Raw genomic sequence first — 19,638 nt, 5'->3', positions numbered from 1 at the left:
TGCCCCACCAATGCTACAACCGTAGAGATTTTTGGCTGGAACCGATGATAATTTTTGCTTGAATCAGCATTGCTTTTTGCTTCGTGGGTGCTACAACCAGTTCTGTGCTGTTAGAGTTATAATATAAGTCATGTACCCCTTTGTATTTATCCCGTTGTATAAGGGGTTTCCTGCATATGTTCCACACCTGTACATGTATATATATATCGGCCTATGGCCTCATGGGAATACAAGTTGCTTATTCCTAACATGGTATTAGAGCTAGGTCAATTTTTTGCACGCTGCAACTCGTGCTGTTGATCCGTCTTCCTCTCGCTCGACGCCTCCCGCCCGCTCGAAGCCGCCGTCGCTGCTCCCGCTCTCCCTCCCGCTCGAAGCCGCCGTCGCTCCCTCCCGCTCCCCGTTCGTGCTGCCGGCCGTGGAGATTACACTGCTTGCCTCAATCGAGACCGCCACCTATCGGATCTCGTCTTCAGCAACTCTTCTGCTCAAGCCGCCAGAAGTCGATTCGCGCCGGCCACTATTGATTACCGTGGGCGTCCAGATCGTGGGCCGCCTTGCTTGGAGATCGCTGGCTCTCGTCCAAGTTTCGGCCGCCGGCCACCGGATCCTGCCCAGGCCGCCGTCCGCATCCGCTCAAGATCTCTGCCGGTTCCCGTGCTCCACTTGGTGCAGCCCGTGTGCGTTGACTGCGTCGGGCTCGCGTGATCCACGGCCGTGCTATTCTGCTTGCTTCGGCTGCTGGTGGGCCGCCGTGCTACTCGGCTGATAGGCCTGTGTTCTGCTAAAAAAAAGTCTGCTGCATCGGGCTATGTTTCTGTCCCTCGCTGTCCGGTGATCTTCGATGGTACTAACTACACCGAGTTCGCTGGCTTCATGCGCATTCACATGCGTGGCATTCGTCTCTGGGGTGTTCTTTCTGGCGAGGTCTGCTGTCCGCCACGTCCGGTTCCTCCAGTGGCCCCTACTCCGCCGACTCCACTGGTTCTTCCTACGGACGCTAATCAGGCCGCCAAGGATGCGGCTAAGATTGCTGATGAGGCTGCTGATCGTGCCTATGATGAGAGGGTTTTGGCCTATGAGGAGGCTCTTCAGACGTATCATGGTGCTTTGTCTGTTTACACCCAGTGGCTTGATGATGATGCTCGTGCTGCAGCTGTTCTTACTGCTAGTGTTCTGCCTCAGTTTGCTTCTGAGTTTCTGGGCCTTCCTACTGTCTTTCAGATGTGGACCTGTCTTCGTCAGCGCTATGAGCCCTCTGGTGATGCCTTATACCTTTCTGTGGTTCGTCAGGAGCATGCTCTTCAGCAGGGTGACTCTACTGTTGATGACTTTTATGCACATAGTTCTGCTATCTGGCGCCAGCTTGATTCTCTCCGCAGTGCTGGTTGTCGTACTTGCCCCTGCTGCCAGGCTGTCCAGGCCAATTTGGAGTTTCATTGCGTCTACGAGTTCCTGTCTCGGCTCCGTAAGGAGTTTGAGCCCCGGCGTGCTCAGTTGTTTGCTCGTGGCCGTATTTCTCTCATGGAGGCGCTTTCGGAGATTCGTGCTGAGGAGACTCGCTTACGTGGTGCTGGTTTGCTGGAGGTTCCCTCTGTGCTCGCTACTCGGGCTTCTTCCACTCCACCTGCTGCATCGACTCATTCTCGCTCCAGTGCTCCGCCGCTTTTGCCCACTCCTTCTGGAGGCTCAGGTCGCCCCCGTCCACATTGTGACTACTGCAACAATGATGGTCATATTGAGTCCCAGTGCTACACAAAGCGGAAACACCTGCGCAAGGCGCGATCACCATCCTCAGGGACTTCGTCATCTCCCTCGACAGCTTCAGCCATTGCTTTGACTGAGCAGGATATTCTGAGACTTAAGCGTCTGCTCGCGGCTTCAGGTTCTTCCTCGACGGGTACTGCTGGTTCTGTGACTGATGCTTCCCGCACTGCGCAACCGCCCTCTACACAGTCAGGTACATCCCCATGGGTTCTGGACTCTGGAGCTTCTTTTCATATGTGTTCTCATTCTTCCGCTTTGTCCTCTCTTCGATCGCTGGATTCTCCTGTTCATGTCTTCACTGCTGATGGTACTCCACTTTCTGTTGCTAGTAGAGGCAATCTTTCCACTCCTTATTCTGTTTCTGATGTTGCTCATGTTCCTCGACTTACTATGAATCTGTTTTCTGCTGGTCAACTTACTGATTCTGGTTGTCGTGTCATCCTTGATGTTGACTCTTGTTCTGTTCAGGACCGTCGCACGCACACTCTGGTTGGGGCTGGCCCTCGCCGCCGTGATTCTCAGGGTCTTTGGGAGTTGGACTTGCTTCATGTTCCTTCCGCTGCCACCACCATCGCCAGTTCCTCCGCTTCTGTCGCCTCTGTTACTGGTTCCTTCAAGCAGTGGCACCATCGACTTGGTCATCTGTGTGGTTCTCGGTTGTCGTCTTTAGTTCGTTGAGGTCTTCTGGGGTCTGTCTCAGGAGATGTCTCTTTAGAGTGTCAGGGTTGTCGTCTTGGCAAGCAGATTCAGTTACCATATTCACATAGTGAGTCAGTGTCTAAGCGTCCTTTCGATTTAGTCCATTCTGATGTATGGGGTCCGGCTCCTTTTTCTTCGAAAGGTGGTCATAAATATTATATTATTTTCATAGATGATTTCTCTCGTTACACATGGCTTTATTTCATGACTTCTCGTAGTGAGGTGTTGTCTATTTATAAGCGTTTTGCTGCCATGGTTCATACACAGTTTTCTTCACCCATTCGTGTTTTTCGTGCTGACTCCGCTGGCGAGTATATCTCTAAGATGTTGCGTGGTGTCCTTGCTGAGCAGGGTACTCTTGCCCAGTTCTCTTGTCCTGGTGCTCATGCTCAGAATGGCGTGTCTGAGCGCAAGCATCGTCACCTTCTTGAGACGGCTCGTGCGATGATGATCGCTGCCTCTCTTCCGCCTCATTTTTGGGCCGAGGCTATCTCCACTTCTGCCTATCTCATCAACCTTCAGCCGTCTGCTGCTTTGCAGGGTGGTGTTCCTTTTGAGCATCTTTTTGACCGTTCTCCCGATTATTCGATGCTTCGCTTGTTTGGTTGTGTTTGCTATGTTCTTCTTGCCCCTCGCGAACGCACCAAACTGACCGCTCAGTCTGTTGAGTGTGTCTTCTTAGGCTACAGTGATGAGCATAAGGGCTATCGTTGTTGGGATCCTATCGGTCGTCGGATGCGTATCTCTCGAGACGTGACTTTTGATGAGTCTCGTCCCTTTTACCCACGCCCATCTTCCTCGCTTTTTTCAGTGGAGGATATCTCTTTCCTCACTTTTCCTGACTCACCTATCACCCCCGTCGCGCCTGTGCCTATTCGTTCCACTCCTTCTGCTTCTCCACCTCTTGTCGATTTGCAGCCACCATCCTCTCCGGTCTCCTCGTCTAGCATGTCACAGGATTCTACGCCTTCTTCTCCGGTGACTTCTTCGTCACCACCCCCCGATCCTACCTTGGCGATTCCTCCTTCTATTGTTCCATCTTATCCTCAGCATTACACTCGTCGTTCACGACCTGTGGATGCCTCATTGGATGAGTCGTCCTCTTCCTCTCAGCCTACTTATGGCTTGCGTTCTCGTCCTCGTCCGCCTGTTGATCGCTTTGGATTTCCCACCGCTAGTGCTGCTGTTCTTGAGCCAACTTCTTATCGTCAGGCTGTTGTTCATCCTGAATGGCAGTTTGCGATGGCAGAGGAGATTGCTGCTCTTGAACGCACTGGTACCTGGGATCTTGTTTCTCTTCCTCCCGGAGTCCGTCCCATCACTTGTAAGTGGGTCTACAAGGTTAAGACTCGCTCCGATGGTTCTCTTGAGCGTCACAAAGCTCGTCTTGTGGCTCGTGGTTTTCAGCAGGAGCATGGTCGTGATTATGACGAGACTTTTGCGCCTGTGGCCCATATGACCACTATTCGTACACTTCTTGCCGTTGCCTCTGCACGCCACTGGTCTATATCTCAGCTTGATGTTAAGAATGCCTTTCTTAATGGTGAGCTGCGTGAGGAGGTGTACATGCAGCCCCCACCTGGGTATTCTGTTCCTGATGGCATGGTATGTCGTCTTCGTCGCTCTCTCTATGGCCTTAAGCAAGCCCCTCGCGCCTGGTTTGAGCGTTTTGCCTCTGTGGTCACTACTGCTGGTTTTTCAGCAAGTGCTCATGATCCAGCATTGTTTATTCACCTTTCTCCTCGTGGTCGGACTCTTCTTCTTCTCTATGTTGATGACATGATCATCACTGGGGATGACCCCGAGTATATTGCCTTTGTAAAGGCCCGTCTTAGTGAGCAGTTTCTTATGTCTGATCTTGGACCTCTTCGCTACTTTCTTGGGATTGAAGTCTTCTCTACCTCTGATGGCTTTTTTATATCCCAGGAAGTATATCCAGGATCTTCTTGCTCGTGCTGCTCTTACTGACGAGCGCATTGTTGAGACTCCTATGGAGCTCAATGTTCACCTCCGTGCTACTGATGGTGATCTTCTCCCTGACCCGACGCGTTATCGTCATCTCGTTGGCAGTCTTGTCTATCTAGCTGTCACTCGTCCGGACATCTCTTATCCGGTTCATATTCTGAGTCAGTTTGTCTCTGCTCCCACATCGGTTCACTATAGCCATCTTCTTCGTGTTCTCCGATATCTTCGGGGCATGATCTCTCACCGTCTCTTCTTTCCTAGCTCCAGTTCTTTACAGCTTCAGGCCTATTCGGATGCTACGTGGGCTAGTGATCCTTCTGATCGCCGTTCGCTTTCTGCTTACTGTGTTTTTCTTGGCGGTTCTCTTATTGCCTGGAAGACGAAGAAACAGATTGCAGTTTCCCGTTCGAGTGCTGAGGCTGAGTTGCGAGCCATGGCTCTTTTGACCGCAGAGGTGACTTGGTTACGGTGGTTACTTCAGGACTTTGGTGTTTCTGTCACTACACCGACTCTGCTCTTATCTGACAGTACAGGTGCTATTAGCATTGCGCGCGATCCTGTGAAGCATGAGCTCACCAAGCATATTGGTGTTGATGCTTTCTATGTGCGCGCTGCTGTGCAGGATCAGGTTATTGCTCTTCAGTATGTGCCTTCCGAGTTACAGTTGGCAGATTTCCTGACGAAGGCCCAGACTAGAGCACAACATGGCTTTTATCTCTCCAAACTCAGTGTTGTTCCTCCACCATGAGTTTGAGGGGGGTGTTAGAGTTATAATATAAGTCATGTACCCCTTTGTATTTATCCCGTTGTATAAGGGGTTTCCTGCATATGTTCCACACCTGTACATGTATATATATATCGGCCTATGGCCTCATGGGAATACAAGTTGCTTATTCCTAACATGTGCAACCACAAAGCTGCAAGCGGCATCCGAGAAAGCTACAACCGGCCATGAAAAAGCTTCAACCCGAGATGGCGCGGAAGCTGGGGCTGGCCAGTGCTACAACCGTTGACAGAAAAGCTTCTACTCTTAGATGAAAAAGCTTCAACCGGGCACTATGAAATAAAGAAATCGCAACATTGGACAGAAAAAGCTTCAACGTAGATGCAAAAAGCTTCAATCAGACATTGTGCAATGAATTTTTTGCTGGAAGTGGTTTCAGTTTTTGCTCGAACCGGCGGAATTTTTTGCTTCAAACGGTGACGCTCGCGGAATTTTTGCTGGAAACAGTCATTGGATTTGCTGGAAATCAGTGCAAAATTTGTTGCAACCGGTGAGTACTGGTGAGGCTACAATCACAACACTGCGGCGACGGCGAGCGACAGCAATCTGCGGCGATGGCGAGCGACAGCGATCTGCTATGGAAGGCGAGGATGGTGGCCGGGGCACGCGCTGCGCGTGGGGGTCAGAGACGTGTGCGTGCGATCTGAATCAGACGAGGGGGCAAGGCTACGGCGAGCGGCGGCGATCTGTCCGACGGTGAGCGGCGGCGATCTGCTACGGTAGGCCAGGATGGTGGCCGGGGGACAGTGTCCATGCTGCGCGTGGGGGGCAGAGAAGGTGTGCGCACGATCTGATTTCGGGGAGATGACAGGGAGAGACGGTTGACTTTCGAGCTGCAGATCCAACGGCCGCGCGGCGACCGGCCCAACTTTCGGCCGGTCGACCGGCGCCTATCAGTCGCCATTTTTTTCTAAACATTGCATGAGAGCTCATAGTTCCACTTGTACAAACACTCCTACCTCGGGATTAAAATCACCCATATAAAAGAATAACCTAACACACAATTTATTATCCTAACAAAATAATTTATTGCTCTATCACTAAGTCTCTAACAAGGTCAAAGAACGCTCTAGTTACACCAAGGACATCTACACAGCTCATCTTGGCCCTCCCTTCTCCCTAGCACTTAATCCATTCTTTGGATGTCAGTGTGTTTGTGCCACAACAAAGGGTTGGATTTCGATTATGCATATAAAATGTTTATAAGAAGAAAGCTTTATCAAATATTATATGTGGTTGTTTGATCTATTAAGCAGGCACCATTAGACCTAACAGAAGAACATACGTGCACAGACCAAAATGATCACCTCCGGTTCATCCAGTGCACCTCCATTGCAGTCTGAAGTTCAACAATTCACCTATTTTTGTCAGGCTGTAAAAATGATAGCATGCTAATAAGATAATCTCGAGGAAATTACTGCAACACAACGGAGGTCAAGATTTGTAGTAAATTTTACGGTAATCAAGCCATATGGCGAGAATTGTCGACTTTGATCACTTCATTTCCATTTGGAGTATCACTACAGCCGGCAATGGCGATAAACAATAGTTGATGAAATGCATATCACTGAACAAGACAAAAAATCACTTGCGTTAATCTGGCTAATCTTTAACTGGCTGTTGGTTTTCTTATGTTCTGGTTTACAAAGAGCAGTCAAAAATGCACGTGTGCTGAGAAGTTAAAGTTACTCTTTTGATATTCCCAAAAGAATGATATGATATTGTATCATAATTTTAACTGTCTATTCGAATTAAGGAATCATGCGCAGAACAACACCAACAAAACTATAAGCAAAGATGAAGTTTCTATTACAAAAAAGACATCAAGTATTACATAAGTCTTCCAATGAAGAAAATAAAACAGTCTAGCAGAAGGTACGACCTATGAATCAAGGAGATGTTGTTAACAATAATGGAAAAGAAAAAATAAATGGTATCAACTCAAACTAAACTAGTTCTCAGGAATAACACATGTCACTTCCATGGTGGAAAGTGTATTTTGTAAAATAGAAAAAAGGGAATATATTGAAATAGACACTTGTGATCTGGGAAGGAGGAGAATGTAATGTAAAACTAAACCTACAACAATTTGCATCACATTTATAAGACATGGTGTACCAAAGGGAGTAGAAAATTAATGCAAATAGTATTTTTCAGTATTCTTTTGATTAAATTAAAGTTCCAGAAGTTGCCCTTAGTGATGCTTGCAATGAATAAGAGTATGCCCCGAAATTTGCATTCACTTCAAAGCAAGGGGGAAATATCACTTCTAAATTAACTGATTGCTACAGAATAAAGTTACTATAGCTCTTAACAAATTTTAGTAAATCAGAAGCCACTTCTTCTATTCAGTAGAACGAATGTAAGTTTCAATTGTAACCCATATCAACTGTTCGCGCACTTAAAATCCCAGGTAAAAAGTTAGTGTGAACATAGTACGCAAAATATAAAATCATGGAACCACTTCGAAATATATAAATGAAGCCAAATTCTAGGATTAGATTACCACTATGCAGATTGTATTTTTGCTACTGATTTCCATTTAATTGTGCTCCAAGATGAGTGCCGACATGCATGAAAACGTGCAAGCAGTTTAGTGTACAATTTCTAAGGAACACTTCTTACAACTCCTTTTGGTCTCAAGTTTAGCATTGTTAAGTGCTGTCAGAGCACTAAAACCAGGCTAGAGATACCAAATAGCAAAAAGGGCCAACAAAAGTTAGCTGACCCAGGTTGCCACCCCACATGTGGTGAACCCGATTCAACCCCTTGAGCCCAGCAGTCCTCATGGTCATCTCAAACCAGTAGACTGCTCGGCCCATGGAAGCAGGGCAGTCGGCCAGCACGACTCCGTCATCATGGCCGTGGTTGTTGACGCCAAGGTACTGTACGGACAACTTGTCAATGAACACGCTAAAGGACTGAGCTATTGGCATTGTCGAGCTCGGATAGCATGGGCTCCAAGTACAACAATGTTGCGGCAGCCGCTGTCGCCAAGCTCATTGTGTCCACCGTCGTCGTCACTGGCACCGATTTTAACGTCGCCTCTTTCTGGTACCCCACCTCTCGCCAATCTAACATATGGCAAATAAACCATCAGAATAAAGTAACGAGGAAACGGAGATTTTTATGTTCCTCCAGCACAAAACACGGTACAAGCCGCCGAGCGAGTTCATCACCTTCATGCTCTTCCCCAAGTTGAACTTATTCTGGTGTTTTCCTGCTTGGTACTGCCATCAACATAACCAAAATATGATAGACTCAGTAGTAAAGATAATTGATGTTCACAGCAGCAACAGGTGAAAACATAATCAAATGAAATGCTTACAGCAGCAGCAGGAACATTCGGTGTGTTGTAGGCTCCGTGCGCCGGGACCAAGAGTATAAATAATTTTACACATACAACGAGCTTCCACAATAAAAAGCAGACTTGAGTGATTTCTACACAACCTATACATGAGATTACGACAATAAGTAAACATCAAAAACACAATACTATAAATCTACATTCATAAATTCAGTGCTATATATAAGTATTCATCTAGGTAAAAATAAACATCAAACCATAATACCTTTATGCCGCCATAGCCCTACCTGCTCCTCCCATAGCACTACCACCACCCGTCGTCCTTTACGCTTACATTCATAAATTCAGTGCTATAAGTATTCATCTAGGTAAAAAGCAAACATCAAACCATAATACCTTTATGCCGCCACATGCCAGATTTCCACATGCAACCTCCTCCGTCTACCGGCTCCGCCCATAGCCCTACCACCACCCGTCGTCCTTTACGCCACCAGACGTATGTTGCCACTTGCCAGTCCCTGCCATAGTTACCGGATTCGTAGTCCACTGATTCAGGTTTGGGATTTGCGATTCGGTAGTGCCTACGAATCGAGTTCGGTGGGGTGAATTCGATGAGCAGTTCGTGAATTCGATGATTCTGATTCGTGAATAGTTTTTTCACAAAGAAAAGAAGTTAGTTCTCCAAAAAAAGAGAGAAGAAAGTTGAATAGTTAAAAGCAGGGAATGGACTTGGAGAATGCCAATGCATTGTTGACTCTTCGTCCATAGAAAGCTCTTCATCAGCACTCAAATCAATGGCACAAATATCAAAATCTGATTAGAAGATGAATGGAAGGAAAGTTCCCACCACAAATTTCGATTGGAGGCCCACATGACGTACTGATTAGTCTCATCCAAATCAAATTAATTCTTCTAAAAAAAATCCAAACAAGACCTATCGTCTTCTGAAGGAAGCCCGAGCTATTCCCCAACTCCAGCTCGTGCATTCTCCAAATCCCAGAGCTCCTAAATCCAGACTGCCAAAAGAGTACAGAGATACAGCGGTTTACCAGTGACCGAGGTGCTGTGCGCGCGGAAAAGAAGGTGATGCTTGACGGAGGCGATGCGGAAAAGCAGGGCGCTGTTGAACGGAGGCGAGTCGTCGGAGTCGATATCTTCATGGCCGTCACGCCAGGTCTTGTCAGCCGTCGCCGTTCTCCCGCCACCGGTCCTGGTCGCGGTCGCTGTGCCGTGCATCAGCTACCACGCATGCGCCGCGTCGAGGTCGCTGCTGCTCGGCCACCAAGTCTGGGCTGCAGTTGCATATCCACTGATTGGCGTGAGAAGATGCGGTGGAGCGAGGGTAAGGAGATGGCATTACCTGGGCCGTCGTTCGTCGCTGCTATTGATGCGGCACTCCTGTTCGTCGCCCCTGCCACATCGAGCACCTCATGGACTCGGTGATGAAGAGAAGAGATGCGGATCCACCGCTTCAATCTAGGAGGAGGCCGGCGGCGGTGATTCCTCTCTGCAAGACACGGGATCGATAGCGAGGGGTCTGGTGGAAGGGGGTGGGAGGTGGGAGTTGGGACGTGCGTACGTGTGGGTTGTTTTATTTTCTTTTCTTTTTTTCTATCGTGCACGGAGGGGTTGTGAGGAGGTCCGATTTTTCCTTCACGGGCACAAGTTACGTACGAGGCTGGAGAGGTCGAACCACGAGGGGAGGTCGAACCATCACGACGTTCGATCCCCCTTTAATAGTAGAGACTATTGTGAATAAAATGCCTTACCGCTCATCCATATTAGGTGAACCGATTCGTTATATTGCTGAATTTATGCTCAGTGACACCAACGCATTATCAAATCCTAGAACAAGTAGTCAACTATAACTATATAGTTATAACATACGGTGTACTTGTTAGCGAATGCTGAAAGCGTGAAGATACATTGGCAACAGTATTAGTTATAATGTTACTTGGTTTGGCTTCCTACTGGAGGGTGGCTGTTGAGCATGTGTTGGAAAGGCAGTTCACTTTTGCTAGATCGAAACTTAAAAGAGTTCTTGTAGTTGAATCTCAAATCAAATTGTTTGTACAGTATCTCATCTATAGGAGGCCTGGAGAGTTGTTAACTCAAAGAAGTGGACTCGCAAGCACTTTTCCTCTGCAGGAAGTGTATGCAAGGCTGATTTCTGAAGGATAAACTTCATCTATCATTCTATCAATTTTCTTCCCTCACACGATTGTAATAAGCCTGAATTTGTCACAACCGTCTCATTGAATTTGCCTCTTTTTTTCAGCTTGAATGTATTTCCTGTGGTTACACATGGTTTTCGTCAAGAGATGCCATCTCATCGCTGACGGTCGATACTCCAAGTTCTGGTGGGAATGTAGGCACCGCTCCCTGGGCAACAGCAAAGTTTGATGTCCTTCAGAAGCAGCTGGTGAGCCCTCGGGATCAGCCAGACAATAAGGCAAGTGCTGATGCTCTCCAGAAGAACACGGTGGCGTCCATTCCTAAACTTGAGAGGCAGAAATCATTCATCAAACCGAAGCCAGAGGAGCCCTCTGCACCCACACTGGAGAAACAGAAGGCGTTCACCAAGCCAAAGCCGGAGGAACCCTCTGCACCTTCGGCTAGTCATTAGTGAATGATCATGGGCGTTGCAATGTTTCAGAGATTGTACACCGGCAGCTCTTAAACATTCAGTAGAAGCATGAATAGGATGACAACACTTTCTTGTAGTCTATCGTTAAAAATTTCGATAAACTAGTTTCATACTTCCCCAAGCTACTTTTGTTCTCACTCTTGTTACGGTTGGCACTAAAAAACTCTTAGGGCAAAAGCCACCAGTGAGGGCCAAGTGGTTGGCTCTAGGTGATTTCAACCAAATATATCGTGCAAGAGACGAGCGGAATGTTAAGCGAAGCAGAATAAACCGTTTTCAGACAACTCTACAGAACCGTGAGCTCAGGAGATCCATTTGCAGAATTACCGCTTCACATACAGTAATAAGAGGACAAACCAAGACGACTCTACAGAACCGTGAGCTCAGGAGATCCATTTGCAGAATTACCGGTTCACGTACTGTAATAAGAGGATAAACCTTATTGCTGCTTGACATGGAGTGACGAGGGTAAAGCCGGCCCATTTTGTCTGGTTTTCTCACGTGTCCGTGTGGATGCATATCCGGTCTAAACACCAGACAAACTGTTGCGTGTCCGCTCGAACATGACGCACATTAGCTTGGTGTCTAGCTTGGTCCGTACGTTGGCCATCCAACCACCACCTACCTCATATTTAATTCCACACGGGTGGGAGGCCTTGCACGTGAGCCACCCAACCTCCCCCGTTCCTTTTTTAATGTCACACGTTCAATGGGGCCGTCCAGTCCACTTCCCAATTTCATCTTCCCTCTGCCCTTAGTTGCCCGACAACCCTAGCTGTTGGGCTGTGCTAGGTGCATTGGCTGCAATATAAAATTTTCCTACGCGCAGATCAATCAGGAACATACTAATGGAGACAGATCACGAGATCAATATCACTAGTCGCGCGTTGCCATGCAGCGGAAGTAGAGTTGGGGCATCACGTTTTCTGAGTCGTCTTCTCCTCGTCGATTCCTCGAACATCTAGTCGTTGGATCCCACGAACAGGTTTGCTGGAGCGGTGTAAGTGTTTTTTTATTTGAGCCTTTTCACTTTTTTATGACCTCTTTTATTATTATTTTTCGTCCGGAGTCTCATCCCGACTTGGGGGGGATCATAGTCTCCATCATCCTTTTCTCACTTGGGGCAATGCTTTAATGATGATGATCATCACACTTTTATTTACTTACAACTTAAGAATTACAACTCAATACTTAGAACAAAATATGACTCTATGTGAATGCCTCCGGCGGGGTACCGGGATATGCAATGAATCAAGAGTGACATGTATGAAAGAATTATAAAGGTGGGTTTGCCACAAATACGATGTCAACTACATGATCATGCAAAACAATATGACAATGATGAAGCGTGTCATAATAAACGGAATGGTGGTAAGTTGCATGGCAATATATCTCGGAATGACTATGGAAATGCCATAATAGGTAGGTATGGTAGCTGTTTTGAGGGTAATGGTGGGTGTATGGTACCGGCGAAAGTTGCGCGATACTAGAGAGGCTAGCAATGGCGGAATGGTGAGAGTGCGTATAATCCATGGACTCAACATTAGTCATAAATAACTCACATACTTATTGCAAAAATCTATTAGTTATCGAAACGAAGTACTACGCGCATGCTCCTAGGGGATAGATTGGTAGGAAAAGACAATCGCTCGTCCCCGACCGCCACTCATAAGGAAGACAATCAATAAATATCATGCTCCGACTTCATCACATAACGGTTCACCATACGTGCATACTACGGGAATCACAAACTTTAACACAAGTATTTCTCAAATTCACAACTACTCAACTAGCATGACTCTAATATCATCATCTTCATTTCTCAAAACAATTATCAAGTATCAAACTTCTCATAATATTCAATGCACTCTATATGATAGTTTTTATTATACCTATCTTGGATGCTCATCACTTTAGGACTAATTTCACAACTTAAGCAAATTACCATGCTGTTTTGTAGGACTCTCAAAATAATATAAGTGAAGCATGAGAGATCAATAATTTATATAAAATAAAACCACCGCCGTGCTCTAAAAGATATAAGTGAAGCACTAGAGCAAAAACTATATAGCTCAAAAGATATAAGTGAAGCACATAGAGTATTCTAACAAATTTCGAATCATGTGTGTCTCTTTCAAAAGGTGTGTACAGCAAGGATGATTGTGGTAACTAAAAAGCAAAGACTCAAATCATACAAGACGCTCCAAGCAAAACACATATCATGTGGTGAATAAAAATATAGCCCCAAGTAAAGTTATCGATAGACGAAGACGAAGGAGGGGATGCCTTCCGGGGCATCCCCAAGCTTAGGCTTTTGGTTGTCCTTGAATTTTACCTTGGGGTGCCTTGGGCATCCCCAAGCTTAGGCTCTTGCCAATCCTTGTTCCATAATCCATCAAATCTTTACCCAAAACTTGAAAACTTCACAACACAAAACTTAACAGAAAATCTCATGAGCTCCGTTAGCGAAAGAAAACAAAACACCACTTCGAGGTACTGTAATAAACTCATTGTTTATTTATATTGGTGTTAAACCTACTGTATTCCAACTTCTTTATGGTTTATAAGCTCTATTACTAGCCATAGATTCATCAAAATAAGCAAACAACACACGAAAAACAGAATCTGTCAAAAACAGAACAGTCTGTAGTAATCTGTATCTAACGCAAACTTATGTAACTCAGAAAAATCTACCAAAATAGGACGACCTAGGTAATTTGTTTATTGATCTACTGCAATTGGAATCAGTATTTTATCACGTTCTAGTGATTTTAAACAATTGTTTTCGTGAACAGAAAGTTTCTGGAATTTTCAGCAAGATCAAATAACTATCATCCAAGAAGATCCTATAGGTTTAACTTGGCACAAACACTAATTAAAACATAAAAAACACATCTAACCAGAGGCTAGATCAAAGATTTATTACTAAACAGAAATAAAAAGCAAGATAATAAAACAAAATTGGGTTGCCTCCCAACAAGCGCTATCGTTTAACGCCCCTAGCTAGGCATAAAAGCGAGGATAGATTTAAGTATTGCCATCTTTGGTAGGTAATCCATAAGTGGATCTCATAATAGATTCATAAGGTAATTTAATCTTCTTTCTAGGGAAGTGTTCCATGCCTTTACTTAACGGAAATTGGAATCTAATATTCCTTTCCTTCATATCGATAATTACACCAATCGTTCTAAGGAAAGGTCTACCAAGAATAATAGGACATGAATGATTGCAATCTATATCAAGAACAATAAAATCTACGGGCACATAGTTCCTATTAGGAAGAATAAGAACATCATTAATTCTTTCCATGGGTTTCTTGATAGTGGAATCCGCAAGATGCAAGTTTAAAGAACAATCATCAAAATTACGGAAACCTAGCAAATCACACAAAGTTTTTGGAATCGTGGAAACACTAGCACCCAAATCACACAAAGCATAGCATTCATGATCTTTAATTTTAATTTTAATAGTAGGTTCCCACTCATCATAAAGTTTTCTAAGGATAGAAACTTCCAATTCAAGCTTTTCTTCATATTATCTAGGAGTTTAGTAGCTTATCCTAAAGTGATTTCCATAAAAGTGCCCCCCGCGGCCGAATCTAAAAGGTTTCTAGAAGCAAAATTCAATCCGGCATAAATTTTTTATATAATCATTCATAAATTCAAACCATGTGTAGGGCAATTACGTATCATTAATTTCATCCTCTCCCAAGCTTGTGCAACATGTTCATGATCAAGTTGCTTAAAATTCATAATATCGTTTCTAAGAGAGATGATCTTAGCGTGAGGAAAATACTTAGAGATAAAAACATCTTTGCACTTATTCCAAGAATCAATACTATTTTTAGGCAAAGACGAAAACCAAGTTTTAGCACGATCTCTAAGCGAAAAAGGAAATAGCTTCAATTTAACAATATCACTATCCACATCTTTCTTCTTTTGAATATCACACAAATCAACAAAGTTATTTAGATGGGCAGCAGCATATTCACTAGGAAGGCCAGCGAATTGATCTTTTATGACAAGATCAGCAAAGCAGCATTAATTTCACAAGATTCAACATCGGTAAGAGGAGCAATCAAAGTGCTAAGAAAATCATTGTTGTTGGTATTGGCAAAGTCACACAATTTAGTATTATCTTGAGCCATCGTGACAAGCAAGCAATCGAACACGCAAGCAAACAAGAAGCAAGCGAAAAAGAGGCAGACGGAAAGAGAGGGCGAATAAAACGGCAAGGGTGAAGTGGGGGAGAGGAAAACGAGAGGCAAATGACAAATAATGTAATGCGAGGGATAAGAGTTTGTGATGGGTACTTGATATGTCTTGACTTGTGCGTAGACTCCCCGGCAACGGCGCCAGAAATGGCTCGTTGTCGGGCAATCAAATCTTGACTTGACTTCGCGTAAGCCTCCCCGGCAACGACGCCAGAAATCCTTCTTGCTACCTCTTGAGCACTGCATTGGTTTTCCCTTGAAGAGGAAAGGGTGATGCAGTAAAGTAGCGTAAGTATTTCCCTCAGTTTTTGAGAACCAAGGTATCAATCCAGTAGGAGACCACGCTCAAGTCCCTCGTACCTACACAAACAAATAAGAACCTTGCAACCAACGCGATAAAGGGGTTGTCAATCCCTTCACGGCCATTTGCAAAAGTGAGATCTGATAGAGATGATAAGATAATATTTTTGGTATTTTTATGATAAAGACTAAAAGTAAAGAAAGCAAAATAAACGGTAATAGAAATAACTTGTTCACGGGAGATTAATATGATGGAAAATAGACCCCGGGGCCATAGGTTTCGCTAGTGGCTTCTCTCAAGAGCACGGTGGGTAAACAAATTATTGTCGAGCAATTGATAGAATTGAGCATAGTTATGAGAATATCTAGGTATGATCATGTATATAGGCATCACGTCCGTGACAAGTAGACCGACTCCTGCCTGCATCTACTACTATTACTCCACACATCGACCGCTATCCAGCATGCATCTAGAGTATTAAGTTCATAAGAACAGAGTAACGCCTTAAGCAAGATGACATGATGTAGAGGGATAAACTCATGCAATATGATATAAACCCCATCTTTTTATCCTCAATGGCAACAATACAATACGTGTCGTTTCCCCTACTGTCACTGGGATCGAGCACCACAAGATTGAACCCAAAGCTAAGCACTTCTCCCATTGCAAGAAAGATCAATCTAGTAGGCCAAACCAAACTGATAATTCAAAGAGACTTGCAAAGATAACCAATCATATATAAAAGAATTCAGAGGAGATTCAAATATTGTTTATAGATAATCTTGATCATAAACCCACAATTCATCGGATCTCGACAAACACACCGCAAAAGAAGATTACATCGAAAAGATCTCCAAGAGAATCGAGGAGAACTTTGTATTGAGATCCAAAGAGAGAGAAGAAGCCATCTAGCTAATAACTATGGACCCGAAGGTCTGAGGTAAACTACTCACACATCATCGGAGAGGCTATGGTGTTGATGTAGAAGCCCTCTGTGATCGATGCCCCCTCCGGCGGAGCGCCGGAAAAGGCCCCAAGATGGGATCTCACGGGTACAGAAGGTTGCGGCGGTGGAAATAGGGTTTTGGCTCCTGTTCTGATGTTCTCGGGGTACGTAGGTATATATAGGAGGAAGAAGTAGGTCGGTGGAGCTACGAGGGGCCCACGAGGGTGGAGGGCGCGCCCAGGGGGGTAGGCGCGCCCCCTGCCTCGTGGCCTCCTCGTTGATTGCTTGACGTCCACTCCAAGTCCTCTGGATCACGTTTGTTCAGAAAATCACGTTCCTGAAGGTTTCATTCCGTTTGGACTCCGTTTGATAGTCCTTTCCTTCGAAACACTGAAATAGGCAAAAAAACAGCAATTTGGGCTGGGCCTCGGGTTAATAGGTTAGTCCCAAAAATAATATAAAAGTGTATAATAAAGCCCATTGAACATCCAAAACAGATAATATAATAGCATGGAACAATAAAAAATTATAGATACGTCAGAGACATATCAAAGTGCGCCACCTATATCCGCGCATGCAGGAGGAACATCGTGCGGCGGACCGCTAGGTTCGATCGCACAGCCAGCGACGAGTGGATGTGGCTAATTGCAACACATGCAAAGCCTAACAAAAAACACTGAAGCGATCAACTGAATACGTGTGCGGCACCTCCATTATATATAAGCATCCATCGCGGGCTCAACACATGGGCCCCACATGGATCCTAAAGCCCACATGTCTACTCGGCCCAAATCCAAGTTCAGGTTGGATCACATTCGACCCATGAAGTCGAATCAGACCTCGTAGGTTCCTTCCCTTAAGTGTGCGACCCCTTAGGTTCATGTCGGCTTGGTCGCAAGTCAGATCACATTCGACCTGCTCGGTTGGTAGCGGCCTCTAGCAAAGCATGCCAAGCACCAAGCAGACAATGAAGCCGGTTTGGTGAACATGTACAACGTGTCACACTTCTATTCCCTTTGCCTCACGATATGTGTTGTCGGGCTCAAGGTGAACCAGTCATCCTTGTTGCAGCTCGAACTCTCTCATTCCAATGATGCCGACCTACAACCGGATTATCTCAAACTCATGTTGCATGGCCATACTTATCAAGGTCGGATTACACGAGGGGCCCAAAGTATATCTCTTCAGATCAGAGGGGCAAATCCCATCTTGCTTGACCAATGTCTCGCGACATGGGTCTGGACAAGCCCAAAGCCAACCTTTATAACTACACAGTTTTAGAGTAGCGTTTGGTCGGCCCAAAGTAGGTCGGTCACCATCCCGAGTCCATGCGCCAGCTCAGGTCTTAGGACACAGAACAAATGTTGTACTAGTTACTCACAGATGACTTATCGCCGCGCCTCATGGCTGGGTCTGTCCGACCTAATGTCCATCTGAGCTCGGATCCAGTCACCCATATCCAACATTGGATCCGACCAGGTCCATGCAGTCCGTTAACATCTAATGCTCCATGCTTAGCGAGATCCAGCCATCTACCGTGTTGCTGTCGGGACCATGGGACTAGGGGTACCTAGGCCCGTCTGCTTGTGGCCCAAGGCACGACGCTCGTTGCGAGTCCAGTACGACCCATCTTCAAGACTTCAAGAGCAAGACCCTCGCGAGGGCCCCTGCTTCGCGAGGCGCCCAACGACGAGCTACACAGGAGCTCCAGAGGCCTCGTGCTAGGCGACATCCCCAAGCTGCCTCCCGAGGCCCCCTCGCGGGTGGATACTCCGAGGGCGCCAAGTCCCGCCTCGCGGTGCATGTGGGTGACGCGAGCCACAACAAGCGGCACCAGAGCCGTGCCAGCAGGCGTGGATGGTGGAGCTTTCCTCTTCCGTGCTAAAGGAGTAGGGCAGCTCGCCAGTTCCCAAGGCAATCTCTAAAGGTTGCCACTCCGGTGCAACAAGACCGGGACTGCGGGCTCGCTAGGACGGAGGTCATCACCGAGCCCACCGAAGCGTCATGCCCAGAAGCTTTAGCAGGCGGAGACTGCTTTTGCCAGGATAAGCTGTACTGCTGCCCCCTTCGAATTTGGCCATTGTGGCAACCCTTCCCGCCTAGAGTTTTGGGGGGAAGACGACCAAGGCTAGTATAAGTACATGTAGAGCACCACCATAGGAGGAGATCCATCCATCGAGTCCCGAGGCCTCTAAAGGCAGCCCACACTTGTACTCGCATGTTCATCCTCCCTCACGAGGCAATCCACAAAATGCAGGAGTAGGGTTTTACACCGCAAGGTGGCCCAAACCTGGGTAAACTGCTGTGTCTCTGATCCTTCTCCCCTCTCGCTCGAGCACGTCGGAGCATCGCCGTGAGGCAGTGAGCAGCGAGGCCAAGCGTAGCAAAGTTCTGTGAGCACACCCCAGAGTTTGAACCTTTCTTGGGTCCCTGGAGCCCCTGTTTTGACATTTGGCGCGCCAGGTAGGGGTGTGCCTGAGTTCTTCCGCTGCACTCCGGCCTCTGCTCCGCCGCCACCATGGTCGACGCTCGTCGTGCTCGAGTCGAGCGCCGGGCGGCTCGTGTCACCCAGACGGAGCCCGCGGGCCGCGGTGGCCGCCACCACTTCGCCTCGGCACGACCAATGCCGCCACTGACCCTGCCGCCCATGAGCAGCAGGACTCCTCCCTGCACCCCTCTGTGTGGCAGGACAGTCACACCGCCACAATGTCACTCGCCGCTGCTACGGGCTCGTCCTCCCACGGTCTTCAGGGGCCGATGAATGCGCAGGCTGCGCTTCTCATGGCGCGCGAGCTTCTGCGTTACCGCCCGACCAACGAGGGCTATGACGCCTGGCTTGGCCGCATCACTGAGCATGTCAACGCTGCAGGAGAGGCCCCGACGCCCTCTCACTCGCTTCGCCCTCCGCCATCCCAGGCTGCGCCGTCCCGCGCCGGAGATGTGGCGCATGGGGCACCTCCGCCGCCTCCGTTGTGCGGCGACATCGTCGAGCCTTGACGCGAACGCGCC

At 46.8% G+C, this 19,638-nt stretch overlaps 1 protein-coding gene and 1 pseudogene across 3 annotated transcripts in view; both read left to right on the top strand.

The window, feature by feature from the left end:
- Positions 1-11,290, top strand: part of LOC109771388 (protein REPRESSOR OF VERNALIZATION 1) — a 35,615-nt gene extending 24,325 nt beyond the window's left edge. The window contains exons 8-9 of one of the 3 annotated variants that reach the window (XM_020330086.4): positions 10,599-10,675; positions 10,801-11,248. In XM_020330086.4, coding sequence (XP_020185675.1) covers positions 10,599-10,675; positions 10,801-10,861 — 138 coding nt within the window. In that variant the 3' untranslated portion in view covers positions 10,862-11,248. Of the gene's footprint in view, positions 1-10,598; positions 10,676-10,800 lie in introns of all 3 variants that reach the window. The other 2 variants (XR_005772706.3, XM_020330081.4) reach the window with 2 other exon arrangements.
- On the top strand, positions 708-2,197 carry LOC120976646 (uncharacterized; annotated as a pseudogene).
- Positions 11,291-19,638: the final 8,348 nt, after the last annotated feature.

This window comes from Aegilops tauschii, chromosome 3 (assembly GCF_002575655.3).
Source record: "Aegilops tauschii subsp. strangulata cultivar AL8/78 chromosome 3, Aet v6.0, whole genome shotgun sequence".
NCBI classification, from domain to species: Eukaryota; Viridiplantae; Streptophyta; class Magnoliopsida; order Poales; family Poaceae; genus Aegilops; species Aegilops tauschii.
Note: the sequence above shows the minus strand (reverse complement) of the source record. Positions and strands in the feature narration are given on the sequence as shown.